We start from the raw sequence: 17,930 nt of genomic DNA, 5'->3' as shown, positions 1-17,930 counted from the left end.
AGGTTGCTCCTATTGTCTCGCAGAACTCGGATGCTTAAGAAATCACAGCTCATTACGAACTCTTTTGTCAGTGGCAACCTAAATTTTGCTTAGAATAGATAGCTTGAAATTACCTACGTTCAATATAAAAAAACTGTTCGTGTCTCTACAGTGATCATACCTTGCAGAAGGTTGTCTAAGAGAAACATTTGCTAATGGAACGAGAAGAAACTTGTAAATTTTACCGCACTAAATTTACAGTACTGATCACGGCAGAATGGATTGTGAGAATAGAAATTTGTTTTTATGATTCAGCATGTGTATAATCCGTTGTTTGACATTAAATCGAGATTGCGGTTCGGTTCCGTAATAGAATTTGATCCTTCGTGAAACCCGGTGACCTTGACTGTAATCGAGATGTACGGATCCGACGGTAATAAACGATAAAAAAAAAAGGATGAGATACGCGTACCCAATGTAATTGATGAAGTATCAGGTATGAAACGTTGTAATATTCATGTGCAACACACCTTCGGGGTTAACGGCTAATCCGGTGGAATTCTCGTTTACAGGCGATTAATGTTGCATCCACGCACGCCGCCCACGTATATTAGATTTGCGAATCTTCCGCGGCCCACGCTTGTCACTGTATCATAATACAACAATTCCCCGAGACCCCGTCTGCCGCACACGAGACAGAATCCCGTGATTCATCGATACCTTCGACTAACTTTTACCTGTTTCTTCACCCCGGCAACATGGCGGATCTCGGGGTTCCGCTTTTACTAGGAAACATTCATCGATGGATCGTTTAAACTATTGCGCAGTCGCGAGAACGTGTAGCGAATCGTCCGATTTATTTGCTCGCAAGTTATACGCGCAGTCCCGGCGTCTTTTACCAAATAAGAAAATCAATGTTGTGCACCATTTTCTGCTGCGAATCACGTTTATGCATTTAAGCAGCGCAATCGTGTCTCGAGAATTTGAAAAAATGTATGCTGAACATTTAATAAACGCTTTCAAAGTATGAAACTTTCGCCGTACACTTTAAAACGGAAATGTTTATCATTTATTATTCATTTCGGAGGAAGACGAATGCTTTAAACCGGTTCCAGATCTTTTATTTTACGATTATTGAAATTGTAAAGATGCTTTCGTGGGAAATGATTAGATGAATATATTTAGGAGAGCACAAAATCCAAATAAATTCAATCTTGTAATTTTTATACGACAACGTGTATTAGTTATTTTTAAGGCTCGATAGGTTTAAAAAGTATTTGAGGATGTCTGTATGATAAAGTGATGCATTTGATTTTGGACGTTGATCGATTTTCTGGTGGAAGTTCGAGTTGAACAGCCGCTGGCGCCATTTTTATTGAAACGCAGGCCTGAACTTGTAAATTCCATTAACGTCAAGGCTGCGAATGCCCGACGGGACGGCCGTCCAATCAACGTGAATTCGCGGCTAACTATACGGTGAATTTATATGAACAAGTAGCGACACAATTTACTATTTAACGAACTGCCGTAATTGTGCAATTGTGCTGTACCTGTGCAATCACTGATTAACGGAGGCGACGGTGGAATTGAAATAATTCTACCCTCGGCGATGACAATGTACGATCACGGACGTTGTTCGAATGCGACGCAATTGCGATTTTTAAACGGTAATTTTTTTGGACAAAATTCCACAGAATTTGATATATATATATATATAAAACCGCTTAATTTGTACACTGCTTAGAAATAGTCGCATAAAAGATCCCAGTATAATAATTCATTGTTCTACTAGATCAGCAAATTATGTTTCATTTATGCCGTCCAATTTTTAAGAAATACGCCTCACAACACGAAAATAGCGAATTTCTATCCTTAACACGTTCGCGGACGTGAATGCTATAGTGATGCAAAATGACATGAATGCTATAGCGTTCAAATTTTAAAGTCAATTTTTATTCATTTAATTTTACACAACCTTTTTGTAATTAATATACATTTCAAAGCAATGACCACCTGTCATTACTAATGACAGTTAACTTATTATCATTGTTAATGTCTAATCAGATTTCGGATAGTACAACTAGTTTCAAGAAAAATTGCCTGTCTATTTCTGCAGCCCACCGACATTTGTACCGTCCGTGAACGCGTTAAAAGCGAAAAAATTGAATTTATTTTGATTTCGCACTATAATAATTTCCTACGAATGTTCATCGTTATAATCTCAAGAGTCGTGAAATATAAAATTTGAAACCAGTAATTGACAATTGGTAGATTCACTGTTAAGATCCCAGAATGATTTCAATTAAATTGAATTCTCTGTCGGTAATGTAGTCACTCTACCTTATCGGGAATCTACGAAGACCGGTCCCCCAACGACTCATAATCCCCCAGTTTGATTTTTTTCTCCAAATAAATTAGTCGGTCCAGCAGATGTATTATCGTATGGTCTTCCAGAGCCTGTTTCCGCTTATCTTTAGAGATCCGAAACACCAACAGTGCAATCTCGGAGCGAATCAGCTGCTGATTACGCGCAAGTTCACCGTTTCCCCTGGGTCTAGAAAAATATTGAACGGTCCCGAGAGATAAAGCAGGGTTGTTTACCGAGGAGAACCGCAGAGCCTTGTGAAGCAGGTTTTCACAGCAACGTCCCGGATCGCCTGCAAAGCGATCGATATCCGCGTAGAAATGTTCGAACGCGTTTACTCTCGTTGCGAGTCGCGACTCCGTCGCGTATTTTCGCCGGAGATATTTATTACCGCGGCGCAGCAAGTTTTAAAACATCGCGTCCGCGCGTCGCCATTGTTAACGCGGCGTCAGTAATTTCTGATCTAGGCCACCGGTGACGTCACCGCGGGGGTGAGGACCAAATTCCGCCTGTCCCCCGAACTAAATTAGCTACCGAACAGAATCATCATCGTTCGCGTTATTCAATTACCGAAGGCGCGACGACAAATAAGACAGAGGCGCTGGAATATGTTCAATTAATTCCTCGAAGGCCCGTTCGAGCCCGCGGTGCGTCTCTGCGCGATTGGAAACCAAACACGACGAAATTTCCGTTCGCAGGAGACAGACGAAAAATATCTGCTCGGCAAATGAACGCCGACCGATATACGGACAATTTATTTTGTTTGTTAATCGCGTTCATGTACGATCGACACCTCGCAGCCGGATCGCATGCGCCGGCTTGCTTCGAGAAAGCGTAGAACACGATCAAATAAGAAGTTTAATTAAACCCATGACTGCTCGGTTTCTTAATATTAATTTACCGTTAGCAAGAAAGTTTCCTCCTAGCAAATAAGCTTCTATCGAATTCCTGATTTTGTATTTAATATTCGTTCAACGCTAATAGCAGTCTCCACTCATTTGCAAAAACGAAAATAGAGACTTGCAGCGCCATCTCTGATGCGAATGAAACGTGAACAAGTCATCGACACGGTACGATGATGTTGATATTTCGATAAAAGTTTTCTCGAATTGTACATTTAACACGGCGATTGCCGCACCGCCAAAAGTTAAAATTTATCCAAGGAATTATTTCTTTAATTGTTCAGCAGCCCACAAGTTCTAGTCAAAATTGATCTACTCAAATACAGTGAGTTCTCGATATACGTCAACAACACGGGTCTTGCGACGAGTATCGTCCAGGAGACATAGGCTAGCCGTGTTATGTTTCCTCACGGGGCATACCCCACGGTAGTGGGGATAATTCCGCGACGTTTATCATCGAGGCCTTGGCGACATGGAGGTATCACTGTATATTGCGAATTTTGTAAACCTGGATCAAAAATTATGGTCGAATTAATCAGGTACCATGTTGGACCGTCTTCTACTTGAGTAAACTTTGAACTATCCTCGACGAGAAGCTGATCGAGGTTGAGTACATTGATCGCGAAAGGAGTCGGTACTGATCAAGGCGTTTAGCTGGTGCCATTCAACGTCACTCGTTAGACATCCACGCCAAATTGGGAAGCGCGCACGTTAATTAATCTGCATTTGCAAGACGCAGCTTCGGCGATGCAACGACCCGTATGCCGTGTTCCGATCGGTTTCCGTACCGACCGTGTTCGCGAACCTTTCGAACAATCACGATCGCTGGAGAAAGTTTACAGGACAACTCGGTTAATTAATAGGTTCGGCCGAGTTGACGCCGGGGGAATAATCGACGCCGAATCGAACGGGCACACCTTCTTTTCGCACGATCAATCGCCGTTTTATCGAGCGAATTATTAGAGACGCCCGGGGATACACGAGAAACCATGAAAGCTTGACGCATGGCCGGGAATTTATGGGGGAAAAATTGTTTTTAGTATTTGCGGTAACGAACCGCCGCGCCGCAGCTAACGAAGCAGTAAATTCAACGTAATTCGATCTGCTTTGCGTGCGAGTGTGTTTTGCAAGTAGCGACGACTTGCGTGGAAAGTGACTACCGTGCCCCCCACTCTGACAATTTTTGTTTTCTTTTTATATAGATCATAGTGTCTCGCTTTCTTTTTAAACAGAGTACAAGACAATTGGTTGAAACGTACAATTATCTACACCGTATTTGGGAAGACACGGAAGTCAAACATAACCTGTGAAAATTTCGTTCAAAATTGATACTCTGGAGTTTCACAGATCCCTGACTATGAATCTGATGTCGAAATTACAAAAAAGTGGCGGGTTCAATATGGCGGACGCATAACCCAAAAAATTATTGGACTCTTTTAACCAGTTAACTGTGGAATTTAATTTCAAAAGTCCCTCACGGCGCGGAATTAAAATCCCGCCCTTGTAAAACGCCCAAAGCCCTTGTAAAGCTAAATGAGAAAGAACTACATTTTTATTCGATAAGAAATTAACAATTCATTAACGTTAACCGCACCGCAATAGAGTTTCGGATTGACGTTTATACACGCCGAACGCGCTTAACTGGCTAAAGATTAGTATTCTCGTATTTCTCATGCCATTGAATATGAATCTGATGCCGAAATAACACAAAACAAAATGGCGGTGCCAATATGGCGGACGAACTTCTCAATTCAGCAGTAGTAAACAAGTACCGCCGAGTTACTTTCTTACGATTTACGGGGGCCGGCATGGTTTGAAATCCATATACGTATGCAAGGGTCAAAATCTAGACAAACTGCCGCTTCAATATCGCGATGAGCAGTTTAGAAGTGGTCAATTGTGTTTTCTAAAAGTCCAATCTACGTCTGCATGGAGCCCAAATTGCGAAATTCTACCTCATCGTGGAGTAATTTGTAATATTCGGCAGAAAATTCGAATTCTGAAGCAAGTATGACGTCACAAGATGGCTGCCGCTGAGAGATTCTCTTAGTTTCGAGAGATTTAGTGTTCGTATCGAAAAAAAAGGCTCCATACAGACGTAGCAAAGACATGTACAAACACGGTGGTATGCATTTTTAATTGATTACTTACTTATTTAAGACGTAAAATGTCTAGAAAAAAAGGCACAGCGTAACATAGCGTGGCCGTCAATGCCAAATGCCTGCCGGCCCCCTTAATTTAGCTTTCTTTCGGCGAAACTCGATCGCTGTATCGTCACCTGGCCGATCTTTTTCTCTCTCTCTCTCGGTGTTCGAATTAATTGCAAACATTTGCGTTACACCTCCACTGTATAGGTGTGAGAACGGGCCAGGGAATGCCGCGAGGCTGTGCCCGCTTAACGGGACACTTTCAGCGACGCTGGTTTAATCAAGCACGGTCATTATCTCGCGTCGACGGCAAGCTTTATACGCGGCTGATATCAAACACCGGCGATTCAGCGCCGGTAAATATCCGCGTCATATTTACAAACCTATCGATCGCGATGAAAAAAAAAACCGCGGCTCCGACCAGCAACAGGTTCGTTTTGCCAACAACGACTATTGTTTGTCGTATAATTCGCCGCGTCCTCTTTCACAATTCCTTCCCGAGTGTTTGTCGATGCTTCCGAACGATCATCGGAATGCCTCGCATGGACTCCGATCGTTTTCTTAGATCATCAATGTCTCATTCCTTCATATACACTATGGAATCACTGAATAGATCGATATAGAGACACGCTTGTTATCCCAGCAAATCTAATTGGTTACAAATAATTGCGTGATCTTGTAGGAGATAAGTAAGTTTGTAACTGTGTCTAGCAATACCTGCCTCGTGATGCTTCTGGAGAATATCATTTTATTGATTGTTGCTCGATGATATTACTGGTTCGTCTTGTTGTACGAAAAAAACAACTCAGCAATTAAATAGACAACTGAAATGAATTTTCTCATCAATAATTATACTGAACCAGTGAAAAGAAATTCGATCATCGATAATTGTTATGAGCGATCGAAATGAACTCTTGATCGACAACAGTTATCGAGGAGGATCCAATTATTTCGACACTAATAGTATGAAAATCGATCTCTCTCTCTCTATATATATATAGAATTATGTTTAGGTTAAGTTTATGCGTAAGTTAGTGTTAAGGTAGGTTAAAGAGTAAATGGAAAAGCGGCGATGGAAGAAGGAGGTGGATTAAGGATTGTAACCCCTAGGGGAATCGAAATAAAGTTTATATAGTATCAAAATCGATATTTTTTAATCATTTTGTTCTTCGAATTTTGTTCTTTATATTTAAATTTCCAGACCAGTTACGCTGAAACGTTGCAGACACGGTAACAGCAGTTTCCTCAGAATTCCCGGAAACTGCGAGGTTCTCGATGCAGGCCTGCATTCGTCGTTTTTTCCCCTAATTCCGGCCAGATCGCGGTAATAACCCATCGCGAGGGTCTCTCTGTTACAGAAATCTGGCGGTAAGCCAGAGAAAAATCCGGGAAGCACCGGCCAGCTTTTTTTTTCTCCGCGGTGGACCGACCGGCTGATCTTATCGTTCGCATATTTCGAGCACGGACTCGAGGCCCCGGAACGAGAAAACGAAGATAAGAGCGCCGGGATTTACCGTGGCCGTGGCGCGGGAAATATCTTCGCGAGAGAAAAACCGGAAAAACCGTGAAACGATTATCGCTTCGATCGTGAAACGCCGAGAATTTCTCGCCACAATTATCCCCGGCTCGCCGCGCCTCGTCCTTTTCCTTTTACTATAGCGACTTAATGTCGCATGAACCGATAACGTTTATTTGCTTCGCGGCAGGTTTGCCACCGGCACTATGATTCTGTATTCTAATATCGAAGGCTCCGTGAACGACGCGCGGATCCTCTCGTTTGGATTTTTCAGATTACGATAGAAATGTTATTTAGAGTTCTGTTATTTAGAATTCTAGTCGCGTCGAGCTTTTAATAAATCTCGTCCGATGACTCAATGAATGTGTCGATATTTATTATTGCACCTGGTCCGAGTAAATAAATGTATCTCAACTTATAGAAATTGTCGCAACCAGATAAATGACGTCGTATTTGCTCAATATTTGAATCGGATTCTGTATTGGTCACAAAATGCTCGGCCCAATAAACTAATTAAAAAGCAATTCTTTTAAGAGGAGGTTCTTTCGACGCATAAAAATCGTCTAACGTTCAATCACATCCGAATATTATGAATTCGCAATCCGTAGTAGTTGTCCTTTTAAAGGAAACATTTTATTCGGCTAAGAAGCAAATCAATCCGATTCGATCTCGAACAATTCCCCGACAGGTTTCGCATTAATTATCGTACAGCGGCTCGAGACGTGCGTTCTTATTTGTTGCATCCGTCTAATCGTGCGTTGAGATCGAGGAAACTGAGGTTGCAGAAACCCGGCGACCTCCATTGGGCATCGAGCAGGCCCGCCAACCTGAAACGCGGGGCCGTCGCGTATTACACGCGGAGTCAGGCTAATGAAAAAAAAAAAAAAAAAAAAAAAAAAAGAAAAAGAAGAGTAAACCGTTGAAGTTTGCGTTTCGAGGCGGCCGTTTAATGTCGCGGGAGAAAGAGGTTCAAGGAATTGGATCGTTCAGGTCTCCGAAGTGAGCATCAAGGATCCAGTTACTGGCGGCGCGGCGCGATCATGGCCGCCACAGAGTATGTACACACAATCCCACGGGCGAAATTGACCGTGAACCTTTCTGACCTACTTGCTTACATAATTGATTCGTCTTCGTTAACGCGACTCTCGTTGCACCGCGGCGATGCAACGAAATTACGTGACCGTCATAAAAATGCGAGGGCGTCCCCGTAGAATTCCGAAACAGAATTTTCTTTGGTTCATCCAATCCTTTCACCTTTCTTAGTAGCTCCTCAATCATTTAAGTGGGCAGCTCACTCGTAATACTTTTCACGTTCCTGAAGCACCTATTCTTCCTCGACGGAGAAAGAAGATTGAGCTTCCTTTCACGTTTAGAATTTTCTATACCTTCTTCTCGTTCGAGTAGTTTCAGGCTCCGGCGTTTTCTCGAATTATTAATTAGAATAGAAAGCATCTTCCACCTCGGCGGACGGCCGCCGACCGTCATTTTGTCGAATGGTTATTCGAGACGAGCACAATCGGCGTAATCTCGAGCAGAGATTTAATCGACATTTTAATTAGTAGTCGCATGTCCATGGTTGTACGTTATGTTGTCCCCCCCCCCAAGTTATGTTTATACTTTGAAGGATTTCATTTTAATGGCTGGCTGCTCCAAATGATTCGTCACGCATTTCCAATTAAACGCTCTACTACCGTATTCGGTCTCGCCTTCCAACGAAAATCGATTTCGAATGCGCCATAAAAAACGAGACACGAATTATTGAAGGGAAATCGATTACTCGAGCGGCGTGTTTCCATTTCTATTCGATTTTACGTCGTAAACAACACGCGGCCGTGCTATTGAAAGAACTTTCCTGCTCGATGCAACGCTACGTGCATGACAATCCAATGCACTTTATCATGTCGATACTATCAGCTGGTTTCCCTGCGTGGGTAGAAGACGTTCTGCGCACGACTGGTCAAAGTGCGGTATCATTCGTTGACTCCCATAAGCAGATTTTAGAGAAATTTCGATTTTTCTTGACGAATTTCAGAGAAAATCGTGTTAATTGAAAATATTTGTTCCCATACATTTCTTATCGTCGCGTGCATTCGTTTCGTAAGGATAAAGAATATTGAAAGATGAAGGAATTATAAGGCGGAAACACGATAGGATACAAACATGATAGTGTTTCAAGGCACTCTGATCGTTTTTTTTATACTAAAAATGTTAAGTGCACGTAAATATTGGTGATCCTTTTACTATAACTCAGCCGCAGCAGAATGCTATTATCGTCCGTTAGTTCTCGAGCTGGAAAGTGCGGCTTATGAGGATTCTTTTTAAAAATTGTACAAGTCAAGTGTTTCTTCGCCAAGCTTATGCATGCGTATAGAGTCGTAGCGATTTTAGGCTATTTTTAAATAATTTTGATTGAATCTTAAAAATTCTTTATCGACTTCTAACGATTCGAAGACTATTTCCTCGGAGAGTATTTCTGTGTAGAATGAAATAGGTGACAATTTCGGGCGCGGAAATTCGACGGAATGCGAATGAATCAAATGGTTTGATAAATGATCTTCCGCTTGATGATCCTGATGTACGAGGATGAGCGCTAGCTACGATGTAACGCCACTAAGGATTCAACACAAGTTAACTCACCCTCCCCGTCTCTTGGTAGAGAGTTGCACGTTCTTTGGATCGCCTACTCACCTGAAACAGTCGATAAGAGAAACCATTAATTAAGAAACCATTAATTTCTCCGGCGCGCACAGTAATTACAGACTAATCGACGGGCTAACTTTATGCATTCATCATTCGTAACAAACGCGAAAGTGTACGCGGGACGTAATAGAATTAAGATCACAGGCGATGAATGGGTTCAATTTCTATTTTATCGATACGAATATAAAATGCGCCGAGAAAAGCAATTTCTGAGCGATCATTTCTTTTGTTTTGCGGTAGCAACGCGAACGACTTATTGCCGCTACATATCGCATGCGATGATTTCTTTAGCGTTCATAAACCACTTTCTGTACGTCCTCATTCGATCTCCATACATGCTGCGCAACAGGACAAGGAGCACGCGTGAAATGTCTTCTGTAAATGTCTAGAAGCCAATACAGTAATGTCTCGGAGAATCAGTGACAATTCAGTCCAACGACAAAGCGTCTTCGTAGATTCGCGATAAGGTAGGGTGACTACATTACCGGCAAAAAATGGTTTCACGTGCCTCAAGTTTTCGTCCTTATATCAGAATATTTTCTCGCTGGTAAAGGGCTCGTTCGAAAGAGGAAGGTTCAATCTAGCGCGCGCTGGTCAGCAGCTGCCGAGATTATGCGGATATTTGGTACTATAAGCGTTAGAAGTAGGCCAAAAATTGACGATGCGCATGCCGTGGAATCCAAGCATTTTTCTGCCATTGGATGAGTTTTCTGGATGAAATCGAGAACAGCGATAGAAAATATCTCCAGCTAAAAATTGAGCTATATTTTGTCTTGATTCTCTGCGAAATAAAGCTCAAAACTTGTGGCACGTTTATGGCGTCAGAATATCCATAATACAGAGGAAAAAATGTAACAAGTTTAGGACCCGTTGGATCAAGACCAAGACGGATCTTGAGTCTGTGTCTGAAGGCTATGAATGGAAATTGTTAATTAAAAAGTCGCGTGAGGTGCTCGCGTAGCAAAGAGGGGAAAAGTATGAAAATCCGGCGCCTTAACGCGACCACGTTTTCAGCCAACAATGAGAGAATCGGGAGAAGCGTTTGATATTCGTTTCGGGAGCGTAATTTCTCTCGGGCGGGTTTTATTGGCCGCGTTCCAGCCGGATAATTTTCATAGAGGAGCCACGTCGGTGCAACGACTGACAAATTGCATCGACGTGTCACTGTACTCCGACGTGCGCGCGCGAGAGCGCACTCACTCGCGCACTCGCTGATAAAGTTCATTGGGTCTTTGTCATTTCTCCGGCGTTCTTTGTGGCGATGGCATAAAGAATAATGACCGGCTCGATAATACAGTTCTCATCGCGAAACAAATTGCTGGTGCAGGCCGACGCGGCGGAACACCGAATGCAGTTTCAGCAACAGCTGATAGAAAATTTCAGGCGTGATTCCTCGAAATGTTTCGTAACCGTTTATCTCGACGTTCTTTCCTTGCGGGGAAAGAAATTGTTAATGGGGCACGGTGAAATGTTATCTGAGAGAGAAAGGAACGAAACGTAAAAATGAAAAGAAAATGAAACAATGAAATGGAATCTATTATATTACAGTTCTCATACTCGCATCGGTAAAATTGTATTTACAACAGACGTCACAGTAACATTATTTTTAACAATATCTTGAACTCGGCAATGATGGATTAAAGTATGATCGTTGTCAATGTCTTCTTGATCTTCCTTATGTATTTCACAAATTTGCGAGTTTCATTAAAAATGCACTGTTTAATTACAGTTACAATTAATAAAGTATTTCCATCGGACTACAGACGATTCTAGAAATCATTTTAGAAGATTATTTTCAGCGAAACAAACCGTCGAAACATTTCCGTTTGTGTTTTCGTTTCAGGTGTAGAAAATGACCACGAATCGACCTTCGACCCGAACGATTGAAGTCAAAGATGAAATTCATTTCCAGCGGGATCGCAGCAGGCTTCGTCGACGACGGAAGTGGCGGTGAACGAACTCGATGACCATGAGATGGGAACAATTAAGGATCGTCGGAACGGTTTATGATTGATTGGCAATTGCGATTGAAAAATTACGGGCGCGTCGTTAACGACAACGGTGTCGATCGGCGTGAATAATTCGCCGGCTGAATACGGACGCTTATCCGAGACACATATCGGCGCTGTCATTTCGACCGATTCACCGTATAGTCAAACCCCGTCCGCTCTGTTCATCATCCGGCGAAGCGGCTAGGATCAACGATCCTAGGCGTCGTCGTCGAACAAAACGGAAAGCTAACGAACACCTCGAATTTTTTTCGGTGGCCACGTGTGCCCGAGCGACGTTCCCGCGGACATTGACAGTCGATTCTAACGACAGGTTCCCGCAACCTAATCGCGAGTGTTGCAAAGTCATCGGGACGATCAGCCGACCAAGACGCGCCGTTTATCGAGGCGTCGCGTCGTGAATCTCGCCTTCGACGAAATTTTGCACCTTCCCGTTTCATTCGCGGCTCGTTACGGCCCACAAAAATACGAGGCGGGTAAACTGCTCGAAGAAGCGAAAGCCAGCTGACTATAAAGCACCTAACTGCCGCGTCATCGATATACAAAGTACGCTCCGGCCAAAACGGGCTATCTAATTGTCTTCTATCATTTTATCCTTTCTTTGCAAACCTGTGAAGAACGACAATAGAGCGTGACTGTGGATTTAGTCACCGGCCGTGCTAGGTTTAGTGTTAAGGGCCCGGTAAGGTAGAGTGACTACATTACCGACAAAGAATTGTTTTACGTGCATCTAGTTTTCGTCCTTATATGAAAATATTTTCTCGCTGGTAAAGGGCTTGTTCGAAAGAGGAAAGTTCAATCTAGTGCACGCTGGTCAGCAGCTGCCGAGATTATGCGGATATTTGGTAACATAAGCGTTAGAAGTAGGCCAAAAATTGACGATGCGCGTGCCGCGGAATCCTAGCATTTTTATGCCATTGGATTGAGTTTTCTGGATGAAATCGAGAGCAGCGATAAATATTTGATAAATATTCCTGGATCTTGAGTCTGAAGGCTGTGACTATCCGGGGCCCTTAAAATCGTCGTAAATTCCACGCTCGAATAAAAACGAAACATGCGAATTTCGCTCGGGAAAACGGAGATAACGGATAGAGAGCCGGTGACCCATGACCTACGGAGAACGCGATCGTAAATATTTTCCAAGAAGAAAAGCATCTGCGCGATTCTACGAGGGAGTCCCTCTTCGTGGACTACGAATTTTTCTTCGCGAAGCAGTGTTGCGACCACCACCATTTTCCCCAGTCGTAGTCGCACACCCGACGATTCACAAGAGCACGAATTATCGCTGGTAAATGAGAATAAACAGTTTAATGGCAGCACGGTGTTAACAATGTTGGATAACAGTGCCCGACCTCGGATAATGTAAACAATAAATAATAATAAACCCGCACAATAGCATTCTTTCATGAGGAGGTATCGCCATGATTCGCAGGATGGTATTATCGTTCGCAGCTTGTTAGGCGGCTAATTACCGATAACGTCAGTCTGTCAGCGTTCCCGGATCGAGACAACTTTATTTCGCCTAAAAGAAATGGATTTGACTGAAATTTCAATTTTTCGTGAGAAAGATGTTAACAATCACCGATCATTGAGAAGAGAAGAAGCTGTCGTCCAAGGTGACCGAGACGAAGAAAAGGTCGTGTAAAGAGTAAAGTCACAGATTGCAGAAGGTCTACAATACTAAGAATAATATGATTGCCGAAGGAGTAGCATGCTGAGTACGTTGAAAATAGAAAGGGCCATAATTCTGAAGACCATAGCAAGAGTAAAAAGTCATAATTGCAAGGGTCGCAGGAAAGCAAAGGGCTGCAATACCCAGGGGTCTTCGGGAATGTAAAAGGAGCATCTTACGAAGGTACCTGGGGTTGCAAACGGCCCTAATTTAATTACTGTGATTTCCTCGGCAGTTGATAATTAGTTCGAACGTGCGCGTTCTACAGCAGCTTGTAAAAATGAGCCCGGTCGGTTAACATGATCTGTGTCCGTGTGAATCTTCTTCGAAGCTGACTCGACCGTATAATTGCAAAATAATATTATGTTCAATAATCTTGAGTTGTCTCAATAATCTGAAGTGAACGTGTAGCAAGATTTCCGGTGTTACTCATGAAGTAACATTGAAAAACACATGTTTATCCTCCGTGTGTACGGAGCAGGATCGTCGCCATTTTTCGACAGCGTCGAAGAGGAATAAAATGGCGGATTAAAAAGCCTCGGATCTGCAGCGCGCCGGCAGAAACGGCAGTTCGCGAGAAGCGGGCTGGAAAATCGATGAAGCGTGCAAGAAATTCGCTGAAAGTTGCTTTAACGACTCCCGATACAGACGCCCGCTGTCATAGTTGCGTGCCACGTGGAAGCATAATGACTCATAGAGGACACAGTACACAGCTCCGACTGAATCTATTAGAAACCTCTCGCGATCGATGAAAAGAACCTGCACGAGAGTCTTCGGACCGATAGAAAGTCCGAAGAATTTTCCGCGGTGCTCGAAGCGCAAGGTTGGCTTCGCGGTTGAAATTGAATTGTGTTCGTCTCCGTGAACAGAATGACTAAAAAAACTGTCATGCATTATTGCCTCGGAATCGCCAGCGCAGCTACAACTGCCACTTGCGAGAGTGAAAATGTTCGAATGCGCGTGCGCTCCATTATATCTATTTGAGAGTGGACTCGAGTTACGTAAAAGTTATTGGAAAATTATTATTGCGATATTATTGCCGTTTTCCAGCGGGCACACAGTACGATGCTTGTTGCGCGCGTTAAACTCACCGATACAAGGTCATTAAACGTGGAAGTCGAGAGCCGCGAGATATCTCGAGCCCCAAGTGAACAGGCAGCTTTAAGCTACATTAAGGTATAGTGATTTGTCTACAGGCCCTGCTACCGTAAATACGAAGGTTAAGAACCTGTGTTCGCTAATAGCTTCTATTCTAGAGGAGATGACGTCACCAACAGTAAGCATTATGCTGCCCGTCCACTGGAGAATCCTACTCTCGAGAGTAGAACCCGTCAGTGGACTTTCTTTTCCAATAGCGATTGTTTCTATCTCCGAGAGTGAGCCTACACATGGAAATCTATTCTAAGGTGAAGATGTAGCATAAAGGTGCACAGAAAACTAAGTGAAAACCTCATCTTTGTGAATTAGAAGGTTAAAGAATGATTTCTACCAATAACTTTTGGCAATATTGTGCTACGTATATCAAGCATTATGCTGCGTGTCCACACGAGAATTTCAATAAAAAAAACTTGCTCCGAAGAGTGCAGCGTCAACAGATCCGTGCGCAATAGTGTCTGGCACAAGGCTGAAGGTATTACAAAATAGCACTCTGATCGTTCTAAACTCGAAGATTAAGAAATTATTTGTGTTAGCAATTTTTTTAGATAGCAAGCGCTCGCGCGTCGACTTAAATATATCTCGGTAGTAAATAACAAACACACAGCAATCTTGCAAAAGTTACTGCTTGTGCTCCGAGTAGGTGAATGATGTCTACTGTGCAGTGAAGACGTAGCATAAGGCCGTGTGTGGAGGTATTGAGGTTTATCTACAGGTTGAAGCCTCACCGTGGTAAACTTGACGGTTAGGAAGTCGTAGTATTTCACCAGGAACTTCATTATGCGGCCGGTGTAATTGGCTCCGTTCGAACAGCATGCGTTTCCTACTTGCTCGGTAGTGGCTTTGGTTCGTCTTGGCACGCACAAAATCGATCGGTTAATTAAACGCGGTTCCCGCCGTTCGATCGACGATCTTCGACGATCTGCGACGAGCACGATCGACGAACAATCGTCAGGGAGAAATCGCGAAGAGATTCAGAGATTCAACGATCTTTCAGAACGTATCTCGTCGTTGCGCGTTATCACCGAGACGAGTACAATTTAAACCCGACTCATCCGATCGGTAACAACGTCTAATTCTCCGATTTATCGATAATCGTTCGAGGAACGGACGCCGCGTGAGGTTCGCTCTTTATCGTCCCGCTTTTGTTTGCTATTCGATCGTCCGTTTATCTCTATAGCGACCAAACAATAATACCGCGGCGGAAATAATGAACCTGATTTAAACTACTCTGCACCAATAAATTACCGACACGCTCCTGATCGCTGCAATTGTAGGGAAGCGCTTAACGAATCGAAAATAATATTTTTTTTCCGGATCTGCTTCGCTTACTGTTACCGATCCGATTGAATCGAATACTCCAAATTTTTTACTGTGTTTTATAGACCTTAAATCCATTTGCAATCCTACTGGTTATAGCAATAGGTCGTATTCTTGGGTCACTATCGAACAAACAGTTACTATCTCAAGAATTATAAATACTCCAACTATAACAATTTCCAATAAATTATATTACTCAGTGATCCAAGAAAGTATTTATTTACCATTAGACAGCTACCAAAAAAATTCGATTATCACCAAGAAGATACGACGTTTCGAGGACGAATTGCAAATAAGTAGTTAAATACCCGTGTATTGACGTCAGACATAAAAAAAGCCGATCAACCGGAATTAATTATGTTCGGTACCGTTACGTTTTCGATTTTATTTTGTTCTTTTTATTTCCGCTGAAACGAACGAACGAAGAGCAGTAAAACGGAATCGCTACTCGAGTAGTCGAAGGATTCGCGCGTCCGCAAGAAAATGGCGGGCGACGGCCAGCGAAAACCGAGAGCAACGAGACCGAACAGCTGATTAATCATCGGGGCTCGTGACGCAGACCGATTAGACCCGGCCGCGTCGCGGCTGCTCATGCTAGAACCAAAACGAACTGTAATTTACATTCATTGAATCAGAGATAATCGTTCCTCCCGTTTCTCGAGAGTCGCACGTGCGGATACAAAGATCACTGTCCGCCCCCGTTGATTATCTCCTCGGGGGTTGCGCATTTGTCGAGCTGCAGGCCGCCGCGAAACGCTAATTATTGATTGGGAAAATCTCATTCGTGGCCTCCTTTCATGGCCACGGGCAGTAGTAGTAGTAGTAGTAGTTTCTTTTTCAGGTGTTTGCGTGTTCCGCGTCGAGAATACACTACCGGCGAAAAGTACGGACCAAGGTTACTCTAAAAGGCGTAATTCAATATTACGTTACATTGTTATTCTCTGTTCTATGCTTTTGACCCGTTGCCCCATTACGGCTATGATAAAATTGCAATTCTTTGTCATTAATCATTTCCTAGAACGAAAAGAGAAAATAGTGTACTTCCATATTCGCTTCGACGTTTATCGATACGAATAAAAGGACAGGATTCTTTTAGTATTCGCGACCTCCATAAAGGAATCGATCATAACCTTAGCTCGCGTAAAAGCGAACGAACAAACATGGACTTCTTTCTTGTTTTGTGAAACATTTTCTTTCGTCGATCCGTGCCGCTCCTTCAGTCTCATACTTTCGACCGGCAGTGTACCAGCACCGTATCGTCGGGTTAATCGAATCGGTAGTAAGTACGGTGGACAACCGATCGTCATTACTGCTTTCTAATTAACTCGCAGGCTAGCCGGCCGAACGGTGGAAAGTTTCGGATCGTTTTCGCGGATTAAAATACGACTTCTGCCGGTTTCTCTTTGATCGGCTCGCGGAAGGGCGAAACGATCCGTGTCCCCGCGAGACACGTTCTCCATTTTCCTCGAGCGAGACGGACAGGACAAAGGTCGTTTCCGCCGCGTTTTTCCCGCCGTTGGTATTTTCACACGCTCCCTTCCCGCAGGACGTCACGCACCGATAATCGAAAAACTCGACGTTTTATTTATTTATTATTTAATTTTAATTCGCGGAGCGTGTCAATTTGACTCATTTACTAATTTCATTTGTGTAATCTTTCTCGGGACTCGAATGGTGGTGGAGGAAATTTCAAGGTCAATGGAGCCATATATCTTTTTTTGTCACAACACGATAGCAAAATTAATTTGACTTTGAAATTTCCCCCTACCACCATTCGAGTCCCGGAAAAAATCACACCATAAGATTGTTCCCTTCACGCCGAACAATGTTTGTAAACAAATTTTTTTCGCAACTTCAGAGCGTCACGAGATATTTCCGTTTTCAGATAAACGAAACACCCTGTACATATAGAAATACTTAAACAATTTTCTTTTAGAACATACGTTGGTTTTTAACAGAATTATCAAATGTATACCAATTCCTCCCCCTCTCCTTAGTTTCAAAAATCTTGACGGATGGGAGTCAAATTGGCTCGTCAAATATTTTCAAAGATGGTCGTTTTACCCCCAGTGATTTTTAGATCACTGTACTGCAGAAAAACTTCTGAGTATTTCGTGTACGGTATAACGTTTTTGTGTTTAAAATGGCGCAGATGCGACCAGTTA

At 43.0% G+C, this 17,930-nt stretch overlaps 1 protein-coding gene across 2 annotated transcripts in view; it reads right to left on the bottom strand.

Moving 5' to 3' along the window:
• The window catches only part of LOC143355780 (uncharacterized), a 326,631-nt gene that overhangs the window by 117,898 nt on the left and 190,803 nt on the right, over nt 1-17,930 (bottom strand). The window contains exon 3 of one of the 2 annotated variants that reach the window (XM_076790896.1): nt 9,547-9,597. The exons of the other annotated variant lie outside the window; for it this stretch is intronic. Coding sequence (XP_076647011.1) covers nt 9,547-9,597 — 51 coding nt within the window. The remainder of the gene's footprint in view (nt 1-9,546; nt 9,598-17,930) is intronic. 2 annotated transcript variants of the gene reach the window in all.

This window comes from Halictus rubicundus, chromosome 7 (genome assembly GCF_050948215.1).
Source record: "Halictus rubicundus isolate RS-2024b chromosome 7, iyHalRubi1_principal, whole genome shotgun sequence".
Lineage (NCBI taxonomy): Eukaryota > Metazoa > Arthropoda > Insecta > Hymenoptera > Halictidae > Halictus > Halictus rubicundus.
The sequence above is the reverse complement of the archived record's forward strand: the minus strand, read 5'-3'. Positions and strand labels throughout refer to the sequence as shown.